Source organism: Xenopus laevis, chromosome 3S (genome assembly GCF_017654675.1).
Source record: "Xenopus laevis strain J_2021 chromosome 3S, Xenopus_laevis_v10.1, whole genome shotgun sequence".
In the NCBI taxonomy this organism is placed as follows: Eukaryota; Metazoa; Chordata; class Amphibia; order Anura; family Pipidae; genus Xenopus; species Xenopus laevis.
This window is the reverse complement of record NC_054376.1, coordinates 101,953,203-101,977,955: the sequence shown is the minus strand read 5'-3', so window position 1 is coordinate 101,977,955 and position 24,753 is coordinate 101,953,203. Positions and strand designations below refer to the sequence as shown.

Below are 24,753 nucleotides of genomic sequence, written 5' to 3'. Positions count from 1 at the left end.
GTGTCCTCTGCACTGGCTCAAAAATTAGTTATTAGCAAAACCCTATGTATTTTAAATGCTGATTGCTGGTGAAAGTTTATGTGGCAATAATATTCCATTTTCACTCTTGTTAAATATGGTACGTACAGTATGTGATATTCCAAGCACTGTTTTAATGTGCAGTGATGATTTTAACCTGTAACTTGCATTTTTCTCAATGCTCTTTGTCCTGCAGCTCTTTTTGTAGGGTATCTCAGGTCAAGTGCTCATCATTCTTTATTGAGCCCAACAGATTTAAAACCATTTTGCAGCAAAAAAAACACAGGCAAAGTAAATGACAGCTAGCAATGTTTAGGGACAGAAGGCAGAGCGCTCATCCACGGAGACAATATGGCTGTAAATCAGTAGGATTCCAACAGTCGCAACGGGACTTTTCCCATACAGACAAAGAAATCACAAACAAAGAACTTAATGCCTACTCAAAAATATAAAATTCACAATAAGCACATTGTAGCAATATATCAAAATATTTCAGCATTTTTTCACATTTTATCAAATAAGTAGGACCTTGCTAGCCTAACCCAAGGCAATATTATAAAGACAAAATTCTATAAGAGATTGTTACTATGCTCTGCCGTTCCTCACTGAAAATGTAACTTTCACTTCCATCGTTGCCATTTGAGATTATAACTATTGTATGTCATTATATCTACCACTGAGTATTAGGCTGCCTCTACCTACAGAGAGCATGGCCTCCAAATCTGCTACCAGCATGAGCTGCATCTCCCACCATGAGAGAAGTTCAGCAGCCCTGCTGCCGCTCCTGAATCTGCAGTGTCTCTATGATAGGAAATCCAAGCAGGCTGTCACCTAACACAAGCAGTAGTAGCATTTGTATCAATCAACCCACTGTGCAGTCACAGGAGAGAACCTCCTTTCTTCCTTTTCTAAATTTACCTGTGCAGTACTCTAGCAAGGTCCTACAGCTGCTGTGACAAATACAACTTAAAATACATAATCATGTATCCACTGTTTTGATCCAGAGGAAGGCAAAAAAACCCAGGCTGTAGCCAATGCCAATTATGCCTCAAGGGTTCTTTCCTGAACCCAATGGCAATTTCAACATTTCTTGGATCAAGCATTTGACATTTATTTAACATGCATAATACCATGCAGACTCTCACATTTATAACTGTATAAAAGTACCGAAACCACAATATAACAGTGCATGCAGGAAAACGGTTATTAATAGTTAATATGAGAACATATAGAGAAACTCCTGACATTTTACAAAATATGCAAGAAAAGGTGGGAGGGTGATATGTTTCTACCTGTTCAGGAGATAAAGAAGTGAACTGCTTCTTCTCCTGACATCCCTCTCTTTCTCCAACCCCAGCCCAGATTTTCCCTGCCTTGACCCATTGTTTCTCACCCAATCACAGTATAATTTGGCTGCTGGTCATTTGGATGCCTTGTCATGCAGCCCCTGCACTTATTGCGTCAGGGCTTTCCTTTCCTTACTATACAACAGCAAGCAAATCTATATCTCAAGTTCATAATAAGCAGACAGAAACAAAAACAAACCCCAGTATAACAACTAACACGTCTCTACAGGCTTTCTCAGTGCCTCAAATGAAAACATATGCAAAGGAGATATCAGTCATTTTCTATGGCATCAATGTCTCATGCTGTGTTCTCAAAACTTCTTGGAGTAAACACTACAAGATGAAATGCAAGGTAAAGCCCCCCGGCTGATAAGCAAATAAATGACAAGCCTAGATGCTTATGTTTCCATTAGTGTTTTGGATGCCAGATGGTTTGTTGAATGCTAATGAATATGAATACAAAAATATTACATCATCTGGGCATATTGAAGTAACAAACAAAACTCTTAGATTTCAAATTTTCTGCACTGTTTTTTTAATCGCTGTATACATCTTGGCTTTGGGTATAGTTTGCATTTATCAGAAATACCATAATGGATTTTGCAGATGCTGTTTAAAACATCATTTGGTATGTGTATCTAGCCGACTGCTAAGAGAAACCACGATAATTCCATTATTTGGTAATTTTATTTCCCTTCGACTACTGCATGTAAATGTATCAAAACTGCTAGGTAAATACAGTATAGCATTGTAAGTCATTGCAATGATTTACACAATTAATGTCCTTTAAATGCATTCAGGAGCCAATTAACCTTCCAGTATATTTTGGAATCATGGAGGAGACCATAATACCCAAAGAAAACACACAAACTCCTTTCAGATAGTGTCCAAGCCATATAGTGTCAAACTCAGGATACAAGAGCTTAAGTGCTGCTCACCAAGCAACTGTGCTGCCTTTAAGAACTCCTAAGTGAAGGAAAGAGGATGTAGTCTAGAGTCACAGGGGAGACCAAGGCAGAATGCCTCGGTGGAGGTCTTTGGAGGCAAGAGAATCTAGTGAGCAAGGACTAGCCAGGAATAGATTGTGTGTTCAGGCACAATAAGAGCACAAACTTACAAAGGCTTAATTAGTTAAAAGCCTATAGCTCCATGTGAGTGTAAGTTCCCTGAGTAAATAACCCACAAGTGTAGGGACTAAACAAGCATGTAGCATGAGGGTAGCAGTGAATTCAGACAGTCCTGTGAAGAGGAATGCTGTAAATGCTTTTATTGGAACCCAGGTGTTATTAATGTAATCCAAACTTTATGAAAGTTTTCCTAAAGATTCTACTATGGACTTGCATTTCCTATGGTATCTATTAACAAAATGATTATCTGAGCTATAAACAGTTTGTTCGGTGGCCAAATTGATATTCTGGTAAAGTGGTAAAGATCTTCAACCCTCCATTCCTTGTTTGACCATACTCTTTATTCTCCACTTCACCTCGAGTTCAGTCCCATCACAAAGTGTGCCATATGACGTCTAAGTGGGGCAAATTCACCAGAGGGAGAATTTTCGCTAGCAAACGATCCACCCCACTTCGCGACAGATTGGCAGGCGCAAATTTGTTTCCAGTAAACTAATTCTAAATAGTAAAATGTTGCAAAGTTGTGTCTCAGCAGCCGAAAATTTGTCAACGTGACCCTTTCACATCTATCTTTCACTAGCGTTCAATTCTGCAGAGCGAAACTTTGTTAGGACTATTACGCTTAGGTCAATTTGAATAGGGTGTGTACATTTACTGTCGATCGTATGAATGTCTTTATTAGAGATGTTAGTGAAAATGCTTGAAGTGGCCACTTTTTATTAAAAACGTCAAATGATGCAAAATAAAGACAAAAGAGATCCTCTAATGCCCAAGACATTCGCCCCCCCCCTAAAACAAATGTGGCATGCCCCTCCACGCATATACGTGGATAAGTGTATCCACATTCTTAATTGGTGCAGCTGACTCTTTTATTGTAGAAGCTCGGATCTCCAACCTAACTACCTAATGCCCCTCAGATGGTTGGGAAAAAAATGTTAGGACTTTTGAAGGCAATCCTGCTTTAAAATATGAAAAAACGCCAGCGTTTTTTAGAACAGGATATGATGTCACTGACATAAGATTGAGGAGGTTGTAGCTTCATCTTATCAGTTTGCCAGGTCTAAGGTCGCGAAGGAAACTCTGACGAAAGAGGTAACGTTATGTTAAATGTACACTTTAGTGCATTTTCGCCTGGCAATAGGGCTTGAAGCTGCGCTAGCGATGGTAATTAGTAAATTAGCGATTTCTCTGAGAATAATATTTCGGGCAAATTTTCGCTAGAAATGGCCCTTTAGTAAATCTGCCCCATTATCTCTTTTGCTCAGTCTGTTTCCTCTCATATGATAGATTTTTTTTAATGCATAAATCTGTAAAACAAAATCAAACCCTCTAGGAAAACTGCACTTTTGCAGTTTATTACTTAGACCTCATATAAGCTAATTACATTTTTTCCACAATAAATTCTTCACACGTTTACTTTCTGTAATCATTGAAAGGGGCGATTATTAATATTCCTTCTAAAGGGTGCTTACTGGTTTCTAATTTCCTGGGCACTTGTTCTGCTTTATTGATATGAAAAGTGTTATTTACTTTACCCCAGTCTTTTTTGCATTCATTCGTCTAACAGAAAGTCGTCTGTAAACATTTTGAATTGCAAACTGTCAGTTATCATTTGGAAATATAAACACCTTTCCTAAAACCACTTATGACTATATGCAGTATAAAAATAGTAATTATATTCTAACCCATGCTGTACTCCAATATGAGCTTTAATGCTTTGTGTGTTAAGGTCACTTATGTGTTAGGCTACTTTTAAGCCAAATCTAAAGCTGTCTCCTAGAATCCCAATTTAATGTAATATCATTTGTAGCATTGCTTTTGACAGGTTGTAGGACTTAAAGAAACTCTTTTTAAAGAAAGATGGAGTAATAATACATTGTGGCAATAATCAGTTCATCAAGGTCTTGCCCAAGTAAACACAATACTGGCAAAATATAATAAATCAAGTTAGATCTCCTGCTGAAGTAAACACACCTTACAAGGACTAAAATGTGCAATCAGTCCAACTTTTAAAACTGTATTTAAAAAAGATGGTCATCTGCTTTTTCCTGCAACTACTGTAATGATTACCAGTCTACAATTTCCCATTGATGATTCTGGGGGGTTTTTCTTCCATTTTTTTTGGCGCAAAGTCTTGTTGCACCCACCCCAATAAAATGTCATGTCATGTTGTGTAATTTTCCCTTAAAGGCTGTTGGTACATAGAATCTTTTCATAGATTTTGATTTTCATCTCCTGATATCCCTTCACCACCATTACCGGCACTCTCCAGCCTAAAATGCTTAGGCTTTCAATTGAGGCACCAGTACTAGGGCTGTCAGTCTAGTTTAGACTAGGACAGGTGGCTGGTATTGCCATCAGTGGTGGTGTATCTACATGAAAGTGCATCATGCCTAATGCAGCAACTCCATTTTAAATGTCTTGCCCATGTGTGAACAGTCAAGATAATTATTTATTTTAAATAAACAAATTCCTTGTCTTCTTTTTCGTAACCATTCCATGTCTTAGTCACTTAATCACAACTACTTAATTGGGGTTTTGATGTTCTTAAAGGAAAACTATACCCCCAAAATGAACACTTAAGCAACAGTTCGTATCATATTAAGTGGCATATGAAAGAATCTTACCAAACTGGAATATATATTTAAGTAAACATTGTCCTTTTACATCTCTTGCCTTGAGCCACCATTTTGTGATGGTCTCTGTGCTGTCTCAGAGATCACCTGACCAGAAATACTACAACTCTAACTGTAACAGGAAGAAGTGTGGAAGCAAAAGACACAACTCTGTCTGTTAATTGGCTCATGTGACCTAACATGTATGGTTTGTTGGTTTGTTTGTTAGTACAGTGAATCCTACGATCCCAGGGGGCGGCCCTTATTTTTTAAAATGCCAATTTTCTATTTATGATTACCCAATGGCACATACTACTAGAAAAGTATATTATTATGAAAAATGGTTTATTTACATGAAGAAGGATTTTACATATGGGCTGTTTTATGCAATATCTTTTTATAGAGACCTACATTGTTTGGGGGGTATAGTTTTCCTTTAAAGAGTAGCTGTAACCTTTAATTCTTAATCTTTTTCTCATTTTTTATTAATTTGATCTGTCACTATGACCTCCTCTTGTTACTAATGTTTCTCAGTTTTCTCTGGGCTAATTTGTTTGTATTTTAATCCAGACCATCTCTCAAAAATGGCATACTATATATGAAATTATATAGTATTCTTGTTGGAGTGATAGAGAACATTGAGTTCAACAGTGCTTCCCTTTACGGAGATAATTGTCTTTTAAGTTAATTAAAATGTCAGCATTTGGAACTCAATGATTCCTAAGGTTTCATTTTTAACAGTCAATTTCATCTAAGTACTGATTCCTGCATAAGCAATGCTGGGCATGAAAATGTAAACTTGGTCTGCCCTACTCTGTCCAATGACATGGTAAAGACACAGACATTGTTTTGGGGGGGAACATCTAAACTTACATACAATGAAAAATAATATAGAAACATATTCTTTACTAAAAACATGATCATTAAGCCACAAAATGTTAGAATGTACTCAGTACCAAGGTCTGCCTGTGTAGTAGTAAGGAGAACAAGGAAAGCAAGGCTATGTTACTGCAATTAGAAGAATGCACATTGACTGGAAATATTTCAGCCTGGGGTGAGGCAGGTTGACTTTATTTTAAAATCTGAACTGTAGAATTCAGAGAAATTCCAAGTCATGCTTTTATACTTACATTTTTAAATATTATCCATACTGTAAGCCTGCCTGGACTTTTTGCCACTTTGGATCTTAAAGATTTAGTTTAAAAATGCACTCAAATCCCTTTTCCCATATTTAAGCTACAAGGATATGGTCGATGTGCATCAAATATATCTATTCTCTACAATCAAGCTGCTATTTCTCCCCTACCCCTCCTCCAATATGTGCTGCGCAGTAACAGGAATTCGTTGGGAGCCTGTAGCAGGTTTGGGCAGGATGGCACATTTATTAGAACGATTTAATGTCGTTTCTACACAGATGAGCCGTCTGCTTTGCTTCAGTTTAAACAGAATAGTGTTCAAGCTAAATTGTGGAAATATTTCATTACCATCAATTTAAACTGAAACTTGTATTCCTTTGCCTCAGTGTTATTTAATTAAACTAACCATAATATTAACCCCAAGTGCAGCTGTTGTCCTCATATCTAACTGGAAACTGTGCATGGATCAGTTCTCAGACACTTCTATTTTGATACTGCACTTGCTGTACTGAACATTCTTGTAGAACTCTACTGTGATTTATCCCAGTGTGGTTTGCAAAGGTGAAGTTAGCTGCTTTTAAGCTTATCCAAAGTTAATGATCAAGGAGAAAAACAGAAAATGGCTGAAATGATACATGCTCATTAGTGATGGGCGAATCTGTGTCGTTTCCCTTCGCCAAAAAATTCACAAATTGACTGCGAAATTCAAGAAACAGAAAAAATTTGTGAAACTCATTGAAGTCAATGGTCGTCAAAATAATTTTGAGACACATAAATTTTGACGCGAGCAACATTTTTTATATTTGGTCCAAATGCATTAAAATGAATGGGTGTCTGAATAATTTTGAAGTGCACCAATTTTTATGCACGCGCCACTTTTAATTGCCGAAACTGCCACAGCAATTTGCTGACGAGAAATCCGGCAAAGTCAAAGAAAATTTGGCATGGTGGATTTTTCATCCATGAATTGTCCTCGAAGTATTGCAAATTAATTAGCTTGTGGCAAAACGCAGAAATTTCCTGCAAATTCATGTCTGTTGAATTTATTTCCTCATCACTAATGCTCATTAATGGCAAAATATATTTCATTTAGACGCTTGTTGAGTCATCATTTTCTGTGTGCTATGTTTAAGGCTAAAAATTATTTCTACTTTCCCATACTTCCCAAACAGAAATCAAGTGTTACCTATTGCGCTTTTACTTCTAATTTTTCGATACATAGTTACATAGTTAAATCGGGTTGAAAAAAGACAAAGTCCATCAAGTTCAACCCCTCCAAATGAAAACCCAGCATCCATACACACACCCCTCCCTACTTTTAATTAAATTCTATATACCCATACCTATACTAACTATAGAGTTTAGTATCACAATAGCCTTTGATATTATGTCTGTCCAAAAAATCATCCAAGTCATTCTTAAGAGCATTAACTGAATCAGCCATCACAACATCACCCGGCAGTGCATTCCACAACCTCACTGTCCTGACTGTGAAGAATCACCTTTGTTGCTTCAAATGAAAGTTCTTTTCTTCTACTCTAAAGGGATGGCCTCTGGTACGGTGATACACTTTATGGGTAAAAAGGTCCCCTGCTATTTGTCTATAATGTCCTCTAATTTACTTGTAAAGTGTAATCATGTCCCCTCGCAAGCATCTTTTTTCCAGAGAAAGCAACCCCAACCTTGACAGTCTCCCCTCATAATTTAAGTCTTCCAACCCGCTAACCAGTTTAGTTGCACTTAGTCTCTGCATTCTCTCCAGCTCATTTATATCCCTCTTAAGGACTGGAGTCCAAAACTGCACTGCATACTCCAGATGAGGCCTCACCAGGGACCTATAAAGAGGCATAATTATGTTTTCATCTCTTGCGTTAATGCCCTTTTTTATGCAAGACAGAACTTTATTTGCTTTAGTAGCCACAGAATGACACTGCTCAGAATTGTTGTCTACAAAAATCCTTCTCATTTAAGGAAACTCCCAACACACTGCCATTTAGTGTATAACTTGCATTTATATTATTTTTGCCAAAATGCATAACCTTGCATTTATCAACATTGAACCTTGTTTTCTAGTTTGCTGCCCAGTTTTCCAACTTAGACAAATCACTCTGCAAAGTGTCAGCATCCTGCATGGAACCTATAGTTCTGCACAATTTAGTATCATCTGCAAAAATAGAAACAGGTTGTGTGTGTGACTGTCTATTGCAGAGCTACCCAACCAGTGTCGGACTGGGACACTAGGGGCCCACCAAAAACTTTAGACCAGGGGCCCACTATCAGTACTATTTTCTTCCTCTTACTCAATCTCTGTTTTCCTGTTCTCTTTTCTTTACATACTATAATCTGTTATTCCATCTATTTAGCCTCTTTGCTAAGGAAATAAGGAATGTCCATGAAATAGGTCAAATATTTAGTAGCAGGAGGGCCCACTGATACCTGGGCCCACTGGGAGTTTTCCTGGTATCCTGGTGGGCCAGTCCAACACTGTACCCCACCAAAGATAGCTGGCTATGTTACAGTACAGTTCATTGTTTCTAATGACATTTTGTTCCAGACACTCATGATTAAAGAGATCAGTTTCAACTGTGTAAAGATTGAAAATGAGCTAATTATAACACCTCCTTTGCATTTTTTTACTTTGCAGTTTATTCTGTTTTAAATACTGAACACTATTATGTCAGTCCTTAGAGGAAACATAACAAATCTAAGGTGAAAGTGGCACATTTGAATTACAACTAATTCATACTGGGAAAGTCAGTGCTCCAGTGTTATCATTGAGTTATCTAGAACTTAAAAAAAAAGTAGAGAAAAGGAAAAACGAAAAGATGAAAAAAGCATTTTTTGTTTAAGGAACTGTGACATTATTGGGGTTTTGTAATAAAACCCATTACGGCTCATTAACCAATACGTTATTGTCTTTTTCAATGAAAGTAAACATTTAATGGTTGTCATGGGTTACTGCCCAGGTGTTAAAAAAAATCATCCCAATTTGTCTTAAGTCACCTAGCAAGCCCAATATCATACACAGCCAAAACAATACACAGCCTCACTGCCCTTAAGTTAAATTCAATTTTTTGGTCCTTTCTATGTAAAAGAAGATTTATCGCTATATGTCTATAATGTTCTCTAATGTATTTATAAAGAATCAAGTCCCCTTTCAAGCACCTCTTCTCCCAACAAAAACATTGGCATTGTCTTTCCTCATAGTTTTAATTATTCTATTTCTTGTAGCACTTTTGTTACATACTCAAGGTAAAGATCTATAGGGGGCAAACTTATGTTTTTATCCCTCTCTTACAGTTAACACTCACATGGAAAGTAAAGCATTCCCTTATACAACTGGGCACCTGCTAAAATTCTAAGGACTGTGACTCTCTCTCTCTCTCTCTCTCTCTCTCTCTCTCTCTCTCTCTCTCTCTCTCTCTCTCTCTATATATATACATTTATATATATTTACACACACTCACATATATACTGATGGTATCCTTTTAAATGAAACATAAGGCTTTTGTCATACTACAGGATGATCTTACTTTTGCTTGTATGGAAAACTTTTGCTTAAAAATGCAGGTTATCAATGTAGAACTATTTATACTGTAGCTAGGGATGTACAAATGGGAACTAAGGGCACAGCGATCATGTATATTACTTTGCTATTTTTAAAACATTATTTGAATAAAAACACGTTGTCCTCATTTTTTTTGCCTCTTAGCTACTGTATGCCTTCGTCTAATAAAAATGCCAAGAATTTGTCTTTTTTTCTCCAGCAAATTGCTTTTAGCATCCCATTAAATATACACTCTACGTGATAAATAAATAAATCAGCTGTAAGATAGTATCTGGTTGCTGAACTAAAACGTTGCCAATAATAATAATAATAAAGGATCCTGCAGAAGCTAAAGCTATTCCTTTATAAATCAGAATACAGAACAGATTTTACACATAACTTATGGTAACAAAATTTAAATTCAGTAAATGTTTCTATAAATGTTCAATAAAACAGAGTGCCTTGTTTATCTGTATATTTGTGTTTACGTATACTCCTCTAAGAAGCCATAATTGCTCTAATGAGGTAGTCTCAATTAATCACTCCGAGGAAGCATTGTTTCTAGTAGCCAGATACTTATAAATAATAATGAGATGCTTGTTTTGGTTTAGCAAATCTTACACATCGATATTATCATATGAAAGCTCTATTGTACAATAGTCAGTGTGTGTGTGTGGGAGACAAGGTGACTGATAAAAAAACCTTGGATATTGGTCATCTTGTTGATCAGGCAGGACTGAAAATTTTGATCATACACCTTTGAAGGTGTCCCAACATTGTAATGTTAATGCTGAATCATCAGATAAAGCTAAAGAATTCTTTTTGATTTTACCTGCATATCTGACGATTCAGCTTTTAACTTTAGTAGATCTTTTGTATGACCAATGGTTGTGGGAAAGATCATAATTGTAGATGTACCTTTGGTGTCAATTATCTCTGTGTCCCTTACAGCAAATAAGAGCCTGACAAAAATAAAATATCAAAATATACTGACTGACATTTTCCTGCAAGTCAGGAACATTTTAAACAAACTGACACCTTTAGGGCTCTTACAGACAAGCGTTTTTACCTGCGCTCCCCTGCGTTCTGTTTTTCTGCGTTCAGCCGTAGGGGAGCGCAGGGATAGACGCATTACATTTTTTCCAATGGGGCTGTACTCACACAGGCGCGTGCAGGCACCGAACGCAGGAAAAATTCAGCATGTTGCGGCTCAACCTGCGTTCGGCGCCTACACGCGCCTGTGTGAGTACAGCCCCATTGGGAAAAATGTAATGCGTCTATCCCTGCGCTCCCCTGTGGCTGAACGCAGAAAAACGTAATGCAGGGGAGCGCAGGTAAAAACGCTCGTCAGTAAGAGCCCTTAACCTACCTGATATCTGTGTCAGTTGTCAAAATGCACTCAATTGCTTTGACATATGGGGGCAAATTTACTAAAGGGAGAAGTAACTAACGTTAGCAAAAATTCGCCAGCGTGACGTCATTTTGTTATTTCGCCGATTTACTAACGGGCGCTGGCGTAACTTCGCTAACATATGGCACATAAACTATACACTGGGCTCATGTGTAGGGCAATATAACAACTCTATATTATTTTAATAAGGTTCCCTGGGCTTGTATAGTGTAATGTATTTGCTGCAACATATACGTCCATTCAGCTTTAACTTCCCGCCTTATGCAAATTAGCCAACGCTAGCGCAACTTCGCTTTGCACAGTAACGCTAGCGCAACTTCACCAGAGTTCGGCGCATGGGACACAACTTCAGATTTTAGTGAATTAGCGTTGTCCTGGCGAATCTACGCCTGGCAAAGTGTTGTGATGTGGGCGAAGCCATTGCAGGAGAATGAAGTGAATTTGCCCCATGGGGTGATTGGTAGCAATATCTTAATCTAATCTCAGACAGAGTTAAATTTATTCAATAAATACACAAGGTTCTTGTAATAACCTTGTTGTGTCGGTATACATTTTATTTGTTATCAGTTACCAATCCAACACCAGCATGTTTCCCATAATTATTTAGCTCATGTTTAAGTTTGGTGCTATTTGTATAAGTGACTGTATTTTAATTTAAATACAGGTATGGGATCCATTATCCAGAAACCCATTATCCACAAATCTCCGAATTACGGAAAAAACATCTCCTATACACTCCATTATAATCACCTAATCTAGTACTGAGCTATAATTAGGCCTTATTGGAAGCAAAACCAGCCTATTGGGTTTATGTAATGTTTACATGATTTTCTAGTAGACTTAAGTTATGACGATGCAAAGTATGGAAAGATCCATTATCTGGAAAACCCCAGGTCCCAAGCATTCTGGATAACAGGTACCATACATGTATTACGCTTCATTTAAATTTAGGAAAAACTTCTAACTGCTCCTTAATCTAAAAGGTTCTAGCTATTTTTAAAAACTCTAATTTGGAATTTGCCATGTGCTAACAAATACTTACCATCCATGATTCCTTTCCAGCTAGATATATCATAATACCCCAATACAGGTATGGGACTAATTGTATCTTAGTTGGGATCAATTACAAGCTACTGTTTTATTACTACAGAGAAAAAGGAAATCGTTTTTAAAAATTTGGATTATATGGATAAAATGGCGTCTATGGGAGATGGCCATTCCGTAATTCGGATCTTTCTGGATATCGGGTTTCCAGATAAGGGATCCTATACCTGTACATGAAAATGTATCATTTTCTATGCTTTATGTTTTTCCATACACAATGTATAATAATAAAAATAGTAGCATAGGGCTTGAACAGATACTCATTAAAGCAATACTGTGTTTATATACAGTATACACATTAGCAATACTGTACTTCCTAATTACCATGCAGCACAATCCTTTACGATGTTTCATATTTATTGCAGCTTTCTATCGCACTGGTTATTTAAGTTCATGTAGAAACCAACATTTGTCTTCAAAACTATAAACCTTCCCAAAATTACATTTAACTTTCACATGGAACATTAAAATCTTTCGGAAGTCACCTATTTAATTACAGCCACAAAAGCTGTCCTTATTCTGCTCTGGGTACGTTTTAGATAAGCAACTTGGCACAGAAAACTTGTTCTATGTCCTTTCATATCGTTCTTCTTTAATAGACACATTGATGGAGCATAGAACATCATTTCCTATAAGACCTTCCATAATATTTCCTCTCACCTTTGGATAACTGCGCTTTCCAAACCTTCAAAAAAGGAGACTCATATTATACAAAATATCACAGAATTCTGCTGTCATTTGTTTAGCTTTTTTTAAATATGTCCCCCAATGTCCCCTTAATGCAAGAGGTGCGTCTAGTTCAAAATCAGCTTCTACTTGTGCACCTAGTTCCCTTGTTCGTGTGATCATCATGTGTTACATTTCTACTAGTTCACAATACCATATTCAGTGATGTTTGTTAACAGGGTAATATTAGTAAGAATAGTAATCTCAATCTAAGAAAACAGAAGGATGGCAAAAGTAGTGCTGGCAGCAATGATTGTTATTGGAGAATGTTCTTGCACTTGAACTGGAGTTTTTGGCTGAAGGAGAGCTGGTACATTGTTTCAGTGATACATGTAGTTGGGAAGAGCGAGGTACATCCACATACTGATTTCAGTACCAATTTCATGTATACATAAATATGAATCATTGAACATTTCTTATTAATAGATATATATATTTTTAAGGAGCTGACAATTAAGCGCTGAGTGCACAAAATGTGTAAGTCTTTGGTGCACCCTACCTCTGTTTGTAATTAAATTTTCCTCATACAACCCCATCAGTGGGATCTGTGTAATTTGTATGTTTTATTCCCCCATAATGTAAGATTTTTTCCCAAAATTCCAGAGCTGTTGAGGTTTCACCTGACACTATTGCAGGCAATGTTTCATGATTAGCAAAACTGCGCTTGCACTTTGGTGTAAATCAGATGCAATTGCATTTTACGAGTATGGTTGGCATAATTTATGGCGTTCGATGTGAGAGTGACGTGTACTCTTGATTCTTTAAACACAAGTGTGCTGCAAATACTAATGTTGGGTGCTTAGGGAATCCTGGAGCTACCTTCTGGTCTGGAGGTGGTGGGAGTTCCAGGGTTCTCTTACGTCAATGGGGGCAATTGCTCTTGATTTGAAATATCAGGCAGGAATGTCTGAGTGGCACTGAATGCAACTATATGGAAGTGCAAAGTGCAAATTCTGAGGTGTAAAATGAGTCCTATAGCCTCTTAATAAAGAAGCTTATCTACAGTATATTGTACATCTACTGCACTGACCTTTCTATATTGGTGACCACATGCATTTTGCTTAACAGCTATATTATAATTTTTTTTAAGATTTGATAAAATCAGCAGAAAAGAAAGGCAATCCACATCTTCATCAATATTATCAACCTAATACCTTTACTATAAATTACAAGATACATGTACAATAACATTGGTGTGGGAAGCAGAATCCTGGTTATTCTAGTGAATATCTTGGGCACTGTTGATAGCAGAGTCTTCAAATACATCTATGTATCCAATTTCATCTGATGATAAACACACAGGGGGGCCTAATCCAGTAGCTGTTAAATCATAAGGTCTGCTCTGATCCAATTAAATGAGAGGTGTGCTGCTTGCTACAGGCATTGCATGTAGTTTAACCTCTCAAGGACACTGGGGAAAGTACAAATGCAGAATGTCTTTTTTAATTTGGCATTATTTGTTAAATAGCTGTCATTTTTTGTAACATAATTTTACATAATAATATACAGTGTAAGTATTCAGACCTTAGACTGATTCTCTCATTTTACAGAATTACAAAGGCTACACTAGAAATATTGTTCTCTGTTATATTTTTCTTTTAAAGCGCTGAAGCTCCACATTCATTTTTTTTCTATGTAACTTCTTATGGAAAGAAATGCAAACAACCTGATATATGCTACAAACCTATTTCATCCATACACTTTGTAATTCCACTTTTTGCAGCAAAAACAGCTATATGTTTTTTTGGGGGGTAAGAATGTACTAGTATGTCCCACTGTCCAGGACACCTTGCTTCAGATTCTTATTGAAAGGAGCACTTTAACTGGGCCATTGTAGAACATTTATCTTTTTTGTTCTCTGTTACTTTGGTCTAGTGTTTGGGATCATTGTCCTCCATTGGTAGTTGAAAACAGTGCACTTACCCTTAACTGTGTGTAAGTTAATGGGCTGGGGCTTAAAAGCCACATGCTCTCTCACTAGAGCTTCTGAGTTAAGAGTAAGTGCACGGTTGGACTTACTACTCAGTCAGGGGACTTGATTTTAAATGCACTACATACTACTTCATGCTACATGCTAATGTATAGTGTAGGACTCACATACAGTACAATGCATGGCACATGAGCTTACATATTTTGACCAAAGTGTGGTACCAACATCTCATTTTTTGTAATTATTATTTTGAAAGGCAAACCGTCCGCTGGCAATTTTTCTCTTTGTGTACAAATATTGCCTTTTTATTATTTATAGCAGCTGGTCAACTCCAGATTGTGAGTTACACCAAGCACTGGCACAAGGGTGGTTCTAGCAGTTGGTCAACGTCATGGCGCGAGTTAGACTGAGCGCTGGCATTCTCTTTCTGTGTTTCATTTAAAAAACTGATGCTTGGGAGAGAGCTCATCTTTTAGAAGAACAATGATCCCAAACACAAGGCCAAAGAAACACCAGAGAGGTCCCAGAACAAAAACGCAATGGTCCTACAATAGTCTGGCTGAAGCCTTGACCTCAATCCAATTGAGGATCTATGACATTATTTGTGGCTAAAATATCACCCAACAAACAGGAACCAACTGGAGAAAATGCTGAACTGGGCCAGAATTATTCTTTATATATGTGCAACGCTGGTATAAACTTATTGCATAATTCTGCAAAATGTAGTTGTGCAAAGTATTGAACATGTTGGGTTCAAACAACACTACAGTGGAGAAATTATTATTTAGTAAAATGAGAGAATTAGTGAATCATCAGAATATTTTTGCCAGGCATTGTATTTAAAAGCCCTCTGGTTTAAGGCATTTTATTTCAGTGAAGTATTTTAAATGTCTACAGTTAGGCTAATGTGAGACAGGACAGTGGTATACATGTACAATGAACACCAAATGTTAACTAGCCACATAAGAGGGTGAAGTGATCTATATCTTAATAAATTAAAGGACTATTTGAAATCCTTCACCATGAAGGATGGATTGTGTTTGAAAACAAGTTGGTTGTGCTGAGAGAAAAAGAAACTAAAAATGAAACATTGAATATTTATTGTCTGATCTATTAAATGCACTACTGCATTGCCCGTGAAAAAGAACAGGATCTATCTTATAAATAAAAGACAGAGAAAATGTGGCCTGTTGGAGCAACATCATAATACATGAATAACATTATACATTCAGCATCACTCTTCTATCTTTATATAACAATTACTTTTGTATCTGTTTTTACAGAGATTTTTCTCAGGAAACATCTAAGGGTTTTAAAGGAGTCTCCTGGCAGGAAGTCATTGTGCAAGATTCAAGCTTTCTCATGCACATGCACAACACTGATGCTACCAGCTATGGATGATCTGTTACAAAGAGGTTTATGCTTCAAGAATGACAGGATAATGAAAATGCTTCCTAGAAGGAGGACAGTGACTTAAAAAGGTTTGTTTCTCTTGACTCCATCCATCTTTGAGCAAAGGGGAAAAGAGAAACTTAAGAGGAACTATCATTGAGGTGTGTTTCTGGATGCATTTCTGTCTACTTTATATTCACCTCAGAAGTCTAAATAATAATAATAGAGAAGCCTTAAGATTATCCTTTATTTTTTTCAGGGGTCCAGCAATGTAGAGCAACATGGTGCATTGCTGGACCCCTTAGTATAAAAAAATAAATAAACAATCTCCTTGCATTTATTTTTTGTCATATTCCAACCCCTTGCATTGGTCTACATTTAAAAAGAAGATAAAGAAGATTATTAGAAAATACCCATTCTAAACTCATTTTGGAATCTTGAGAGTGGAACTGAATATCTAGAGACATGTGCTCTTCTGACATTGCTGATGGCAATAAGGATTCTGTAGTTACATGTTGGAAGAGCGTTCTGTACAATGTTCTTATCGGTGCAGTGCTTGTTCTGATCATCATCATCACCATATGTGGCAATGTGGTGGTATGTTTAGCTGTAGGCCTGGACCGCAAGCTTCGTAGCATGACAAATTGTTTTATTGTGTCATTGGCTATAACAGACCTTTTGTTGGGTATGTTGGTACTACCATTTTCTGCCTTAAACCTCTTACATGAAGAATGGCCTTTTGGGGCCACCTTTTGTAACATTTACACAAGCCTGGATGTCATGCTATGTACAGCCTCTATTCTTAATCTTTTCATGATCAGTTTAGATCGATACTATGGGGTCACAGCTCCACTTCGTTATTCCATGCACGTAACACCTTTTCGCGTGGCTATAGCTATGTGTGTGATATGGGTCGTCTCCCTCATGGTATCTTTTCTCCCCATTCACCTAGGATGGAATACAAGAGATAAATCTATCCAGAACTATAGAGACAGCAATGACAAGGAATGTAAATTGGAACTGAACAAAGAGTATGTTTTAGTTGATGGGCTACTAACATTCTACCTCCCCTTAAGCATCATGTGTCTCATGTACTACAGAATCTTCAAAATCGCTAGGGAACAAGCCAAGAGGATTAATCATGCCAACTGTTGCAATGCACTAAGCCCCACATTACCTACTGTTCGAGAACATAAAGCTACAGTTACTTTGGCAGCTGTCATGGGGGCTTTTATCATTTGTTGGTTTCCTTATTTTACTGTCTTCACTTATCAAGGTGTGAATGAAACTGATGTAGATGAAACAGCTTCCTTAATAGTATTGTGGTTGGGTTATGCCAACTCAGCACTCAATCCAATATTATATGCTGCTCTGAATAGAGATTTTCGTACTGCATATCAGCGATTATTGCACTGTCGGAGAGTCGGGCCTCAAAACCATGAAACCCAGCTGACATTACTTCACATTCGTCGTTCTGAAGACAGGACACATCAAATTATGCAAAACAAGCAAGAAGAAAAACTAAACATGGTCCATGATACGAATGGAAAAGATGGAAGGCCGTTTATCACAAGCACAATGGAAAGGTAACCATGACTAAATTAGGTAAAACAATTGTTCTGTAAGGGTTGTGCTCTTAATGTCATTAACGTAGTGGAAGTGCTTGTTACATCTATTAGAGATAATGTCTACAATTTTGCCATGACTGATCACCCATGGCAACCAATGAGATAACTGCTTTCATAATTCTAAATGCACTATACAAGTTATAAGTAAATGCTGATTCCTATGATTTAATTAACTAGATCAATCATTACCCATTGTACTGAAACTTTATATAGTATATTAGAGTCCTGCTACCCACAATAAAATAAAATAAGGACTTTGAACAGGAATCACACACCTGTGGCTTTGAAAGGGATAGGTTTCCTCACTGTTATGAGCTAAATTATAGCTTTAGTTTACTTCTTATAAACAGAAGAGAGTGTTTATTCAATTCTGATAGATCACTAGCTTGTTGTAGTATCTAGTTTATCATTAATATGGTAAGTACACTACTCCTGCTGGACAATTATTATACATTTCTCTGAATTTCAAATTCATTTCAAATTTATGTTGTCAAGCAGATAATACAGCTCTGTTTAGTGACACCAATGTTATCCAAACTGTGGAGGGAACCCTACTGAGGGATATGGGAACAAGTATAAATTTACAGAAAAGGAGACTGGGTGGGACAGGGGCATAAACTATAATGCTACAATGTGTGCAAAGGGCAACTCTGCTGAATACAAACTCTGTGATTGTTCTTTTTGGAGAGTGCACTGAAATTAGTAATCAGTGATGGTAATACTGTAAATAGATGCCTATCCTGCAATTATATCCAATAGCACTTCTGATATCAGAGTGTGAGTTCTCCCTTTAAGAAAATGAGCAGTGCGTAGTGCAGGTAGGTAGGTAGGTTTCTACTAAGTAGAAAGGGAAAGCAATAGAGAATAAAACATGGGGAGCACTAAAAGGGACATAAAATGAAAAAGTAAGAAAAATCTGAGGAAAATTCATATAAAGACTAGAGGAGCACGTGCAAGAAAATGAAGGTAGAATTTAGAGAATAGGAGAGAGTGTTGTACAGAATCATAGAATTAACATTGGCAGCAGAAGAGAAAGGGAAGGGAAGAGAAGCATAGTTACATAGTTACATAGTTAAATTGGGTTGAAAAAAGACAAAGTCCATCAAGTTCAACCGCTCCAAATGAAAACCCAGCATCGATACACACACCCCTCCCTACTTTTAATTAAATTCTATATACCCATACCTATACTAACTATAGAGTTTAGTATTACAACAGCCTTTGATATTATGTCTGTCCAAGAAATCATCCAAGCCATTCTTAAAGGCATTAACTGAATCAGCCATCACCCGGCAGTGCATTCCCCAACCTCACTGTCCTGACTGTGAAGAATCCCCTACATTGCTTCAAATGAAAGTTCTTTTCTTCTAGTCTAAAGGGGTGGCAGACTATAAACAGACTGTAAACTATTTAAGGGGAAATCAGAAGGAATAAAAATGAGTATTCAAGGGAAAGTCATAAATTAAAGTAGTAAGAGAATAGAAGATCAAACACAAGAGGGAATGGCAGTATAGAATAGGAAAGAAAAAAAAAGAAAGTAATATCAGCATAATGAGAAAGTATATTAAAACTAAATGGTAAAAAGTGTAAAGTAAACAAGGGAAGGGATGGATGTTCTGGGATGGAAATGAGAAGAATACATAAAGGTACAAGGGGCCCCCTTAGTTGGCTAAGGGGGCAGCAAAATGATGTGCATCAAATTAGGGCCTTAGGAAAGAAGTTTAAAACCATCTAGTCTACACTTTGTACATTTATTCCTTTATCCCTGCTTCTTCATCCTCTGTTATTCTTTAACAACTAACTGGGAAGTTAAAAGGTCCTGCAAAATTCATAGTGTGAGCACTTTGCTTTTCAGGCAGGCTGTTTACTTTATCAGTGTGTTCAAAATATTAGAAAGCATTCCTTAGATAGGGTTATGATAAAGACGTCAGGGAAGGTGATCTCAAGAGCAGCGAGGTCACAAAGCAGAAAAAGACACATGAGCTCATGTTTACACTACATGTTGAAAGAAGATCTACAAAGTGTTATCTTACAGTTAACCTTTTGATTCTAAATTGAAATGCCTTTTAACAAAATCTTGTCACTTGGAAACATTATCTGAGGTACAGACTGAGAGTTTACTCAAAGGGACACCACTGTGGTGGTATTATGATGAGCTTGGTTGTTATATAAAACATGTTAGCAGAGAGAAATACATATTATTATATATATTTGATACTGTATCGTTAGCCAGTAGAATGAAGGCAGATGCAATGTGTAGGGTGGCACAAATTAAGTGGCATGCCGCCCATTCGAACCTGAAGTTGGTGACATGCGGGGCTCTAGGCTCTAGGTGTGCAAGAGATTTCTCAGAGTCCTGCCCCCTGTGTGCATGATCCTAGAGGGACAGGATGATTCTTGCCTTTGGGAGCCAAGAAGACAGATCCAGCCCCGTAGATGCAAAAGTATTGCTGATATCTCACTGACCCACCAGTGTATCATTATAATGTTAGTTTTGTGGAGACAGGTGGGACTGGCTTGCTAGAGCACCAGAGTATCTCCACGTGGGCTCCAGTTGAGGGCCATTTCAATCAGCCCTTATTTTATATCTACGTTAGGCCTATATGACATCCTGAGAATGGACCCTGATTTCAGATTCTTGGTAAATGCTAGAAGGACCAATCAGACACTGAATTGTTTATAAGGTTAAATAACCAGTTTATTCCTCTTTTTCAGTACCTGCCAATTCAAGAAGATTAGGGGGCACATTTAGCTTGAGTGAAGGAATAGAATAAAAAATACTTTGAATTTCGAAGTATTTTTTTGCCTACTTCGACCATCAAATTGGCTACTTCGACCTTCGACTACCTCTTCGACTTCGAATCGAACGATTCAAACTAAAAATCGTTCGACTATTCGACCATTCGATAGTCGAAGTACTGTCTCTTTAAAAAAAACTTTGACCCCCTACTTACCGAGCATCAATGTTAGCCTATGGTGAAGGTCTTTCTAGCCAATTTCTGATTGAAGGAAAATCATTCGATCGATGGATTAAAATCCTTTGAATCGTTCAATTCAAAGGATTTAATTGTTCGATTGAACCATTATTCCTTCGATCGTTCGATTGAACGAATAGCGATATTCGAAGTTGAAGGATTTTACGTCGACAGTCGAATATCGAGGGTTAATTAACCCTCGATATTCAACCCTAAGTAAATGTGCCCCTAGTAATAGCTTACTTTTAGCACAGTCTGCATATTTTAATTTTTTGTGTATGTGTTTAAACTCCCCTAATATTTGTCTTGTCTGAAACCAATTATGACCATAGCCTAAGCAAAGCTGTACTATAGTTCAAAATTAAATATATGAATGCAAAGACATAGAGGGAATATTCTCTACACAAGCATGTACTAAAATGTTAATATTTCATTTACATTTTTTTTTATATAAACAGTGTATTTACCCTTAAATTGTTTTTTTTCTATATAAATACAAATAGTTTCTTTATCTTTAGAAGAACAGGCAGCTGAAATTGATAAGAAAAGTAAACCAATTATATCTAAACTAACAGCAAACAACACATGACACAATTGCATTAAATAAAACTAGTAGATACTGTATATGAGACATATTTGCTATAGGTTTTTCTTTAGGTTACTATAAATACACCTAGGAATTCAGTAGGAACAAATCTGAGAAAACAGTCAGCAGACTTTCTGTCTGTAGAATTAAGAAAGCTACCCAATATCTACATTCCTGATAAGGTCCAATCGGAATTTCCATGTGATAGCATGTCCTTCTGTAGATGCAAAGGCACAACAAAAGAGTCATTCTTTTTGATCACAGAGCTGATGGTTGATACCTCTATTTTAAGCATATTTGGGACTTCTCAGGGGTTTAACCCAAGTCTTGGGACATTAGACGCAAATAAATTCTCAGTATTAATGTATTTTTTTCCTCAAAGTTTAATAGATGTTAGAGTACCTTAGACTGTTTATTATAACTGAAAATAAAAAAAAGTTTTAGTCAGTTCAATCATCATGTGTTTGTATGTCATTGTAAGGTCATGTTCTTTCAAGAAAAATGTATTTAAGTGGTACAGCTACTTTTATAGTGGGATGGCCACTTAATGCATGGGCAAAAATGAGCTTCTAAATGTCTATCCGCTCTGCCTATGGTTAGAAGTCGCCCCAAGACTCTCTGGGAGGATATGGGTAAAATATACTAAATTGTATCAATATCTTAATTGGTTGTGTAAAGACAGCAGGTAGAAATAGTTCTGCATCTATTATGGTTAATTGCTCCAGCTATTGGTTTGATTTAGACATGAAATGGAGCACATGTGGTGTGGTAGCCATATAAACACAAGTGCCTATGCTAAACAGTTGGGAATGGACCAGCCACTGCATCAATGTTCTCATGATGTCCTTGATAATTATTCTTTGGCACATCACTAAATTGTTTTCACAGGGTGCATTGACTTCTTCCAGGCCAAAACATGGCAACTGCACAGTCGAGGGGGGTGTTCTCAAAAGCTTGTGCCAAGTTTCTGCTACAACAAAAATGACTTATTGGCAGCTACCAGTATGTGCAGTTGCGCCTCTTCCCTATATGAAGTTGAAATGATGCTGCCCTTGCCCATCAAAATTTCTAAATCGATTAAATAGATATCTGGCAGATATTAATGTGGCAACAGTCTTTCCCCATACAAGTAACAACAATTTGCAGCATGGCATCAGAATCCATTATTAGTATGACCACAGCAAGCACAAGTGAGTGTACACAAAAAATAATTTTCTTTGCCTGTCTGTTCATATATATAGTAACTGCTAAGGGCTTATTTATAAACAAGTGAGGCAAACTCCCTGGAAAAGGCTTTCTTGTGCTTTATTCTGCAACTGGCATTTTGCGCACAGTGCACAAAGACTACTGCCCCCAAGCTCAAGTGCTCTGTTCATGGGTCATGGATGCCCATTAGTGATCTTGCACTTACACCCATGGCATTGGTAAATGAGAAATTTCTTTTCTTTTATACAAACGGTTGATACCATTTTTAAAGAATTTGTGGGGGGGGGGGGGTTTGGTCGTCCTAAAGAATTTTGGAAATGGTCAAATTTTATCAATCCTCTCAGTAATCTTGCTTAATTCTTATAATCTGTTTTCTCTCATAAGGGCTCAGGGATTTGTGTTTTTTTTAGGAAAGCTAGCTTCTTCAACAGTTAGATAATGTACATTGAGACCACAGTCCCTGTAGCCCTGACCACTCCATCTTTGTGGGGTCCCTAGAATAGCAAAAATTGAGACTTCACCACCCTCTGAATATTTTCCTTTTCCTACTATTCTGAGCAATTAAAACAATATTAAGCTAATTACTGGATGACTTGATATGTAATATATTAGCACAGAAGCACTTTAATGTTGATTAATTTGCTGGAGTAATACTATATATTAAATTAATGAATGAACTTATATATAATAGACTAGCACTCAAGCACTTTATAGTTTATTAATTAGTTACTTGATTACAACATATCCAAAATCAACACAATTAGCAGATAATAAATTCTGAATTCATCAAGTATAGAATTGGGTAAGCACTACTTTTATATTTAAGTATATATTTATAATTAATAATTTATTGCACTAGCACTTTTTGTAAAAGGTTATTGGAAAATTAGTGGGTATATAGAAATATAAGTCAATTAATGGTGGGAGAATTTTATCAATTTGTAAATTATTAACCATATTAGTAACATATATAGTAAATCATCTGGTTTGGGGAAGTTTTTTTAATCTAATCTTTATTTAGATAAACCAACAAAAACACGGTACTGAGTATTGACAAAGAAGGGGTGTTCTTTTTGTTTTCCTTAATAATTAGCAAATGAGAATCATTTTTATTCTCATATTACACTTAGGGGCCGATTCACTAAGAGTCGAATATCGAGGGTTAATTAACCCTCGATATTCGACTGGGAATTAAAATCCTTCGACTTCGAATATCGAAGTCGAAGGATTTTAGCACAAATAGTGCGATCGAACGATCGAAGGATTATTCCTTCGATCGAATGATAAAATCCTTTGAATCGAACGATTCGAAGGATTTTAATCCAACGATTGAAGGAATATCCTTTGATCAAAAAAAGTTAGCCAAGCCTATGGTGACCTTCCCTAATAGGCTAACATTGAGTTCGGTAGCTTTTAGATGGCGAACTAGGGGGTCGAAGTTTTTTCTTAAAGAGAAAGTACTTTGACTATCGAATGGTCGAACGATTTTTAGTTTGAATCGTTCGATTCGAAGTCGTAGTCTAAGGTCATAGTAGCCCATTCAATGGTCAAAGTAGCCCAAATAATACTTCGAAATTCGAAGTTTTTTTACTTCGAATCCTTCACTCGAAGTTAGTGAATCGGCCCCTTAGTGATTCTGGTAGCCTTTTTTCACTTTTTGGTTACTTGTCCTCCCCCCAGATATCATTACTTACACAGTTGAAAACCTCAGCACAATATGTTCTGACCTAGTCAATCTTATTGTTCAAATGAAATAAGGCAGCTAAGTGTAATCATTAGCAGTTGCCTTTTGCCGTATTCCAATAGGTCATTGTGTAGTATTGTTCCAACATCAGCAACTGCCTTTTGATCCATTTCAATGGATCAGTATGAGTGCCAACATGCACAGCTTACTTCTCTTCACGTTCCCTTAAATGTCATTATCACCTCAAGAGAATATAATACTCTTTTTATACACAATTCACAGTGAAGCTATAGCCAGCCTGAATTTGATAAGACCCTAGATA

At 36.9% G+C, this 24,753-nt stretch overlaps 1 protein-coding gene across 1 annotated transcript in view; it reads left to right on the top strand.

Moving 5' to 3' along the window:
• hrh2.S (histamine receptor H2 S homeolog) overlaps window positions 1–24,753 on the top strand; it is a 77,770-nt gene that overhangs the window by 21,034 nt on the left and 31,983 nt on the right. The window contains exon 2 of the mRNA XM_018254616.2: window positions 16,244–17,938. Coding sequence (XP_018110105.2) covers window positions 16,818–17,938 — 1,121 coding nt within the window. The 5' untranslated portion in view covers window positions 16,244–16,817. The remainder of the gene's footprint in view (window positions 1–16,243; window positions 17,939–24,753) is intronic.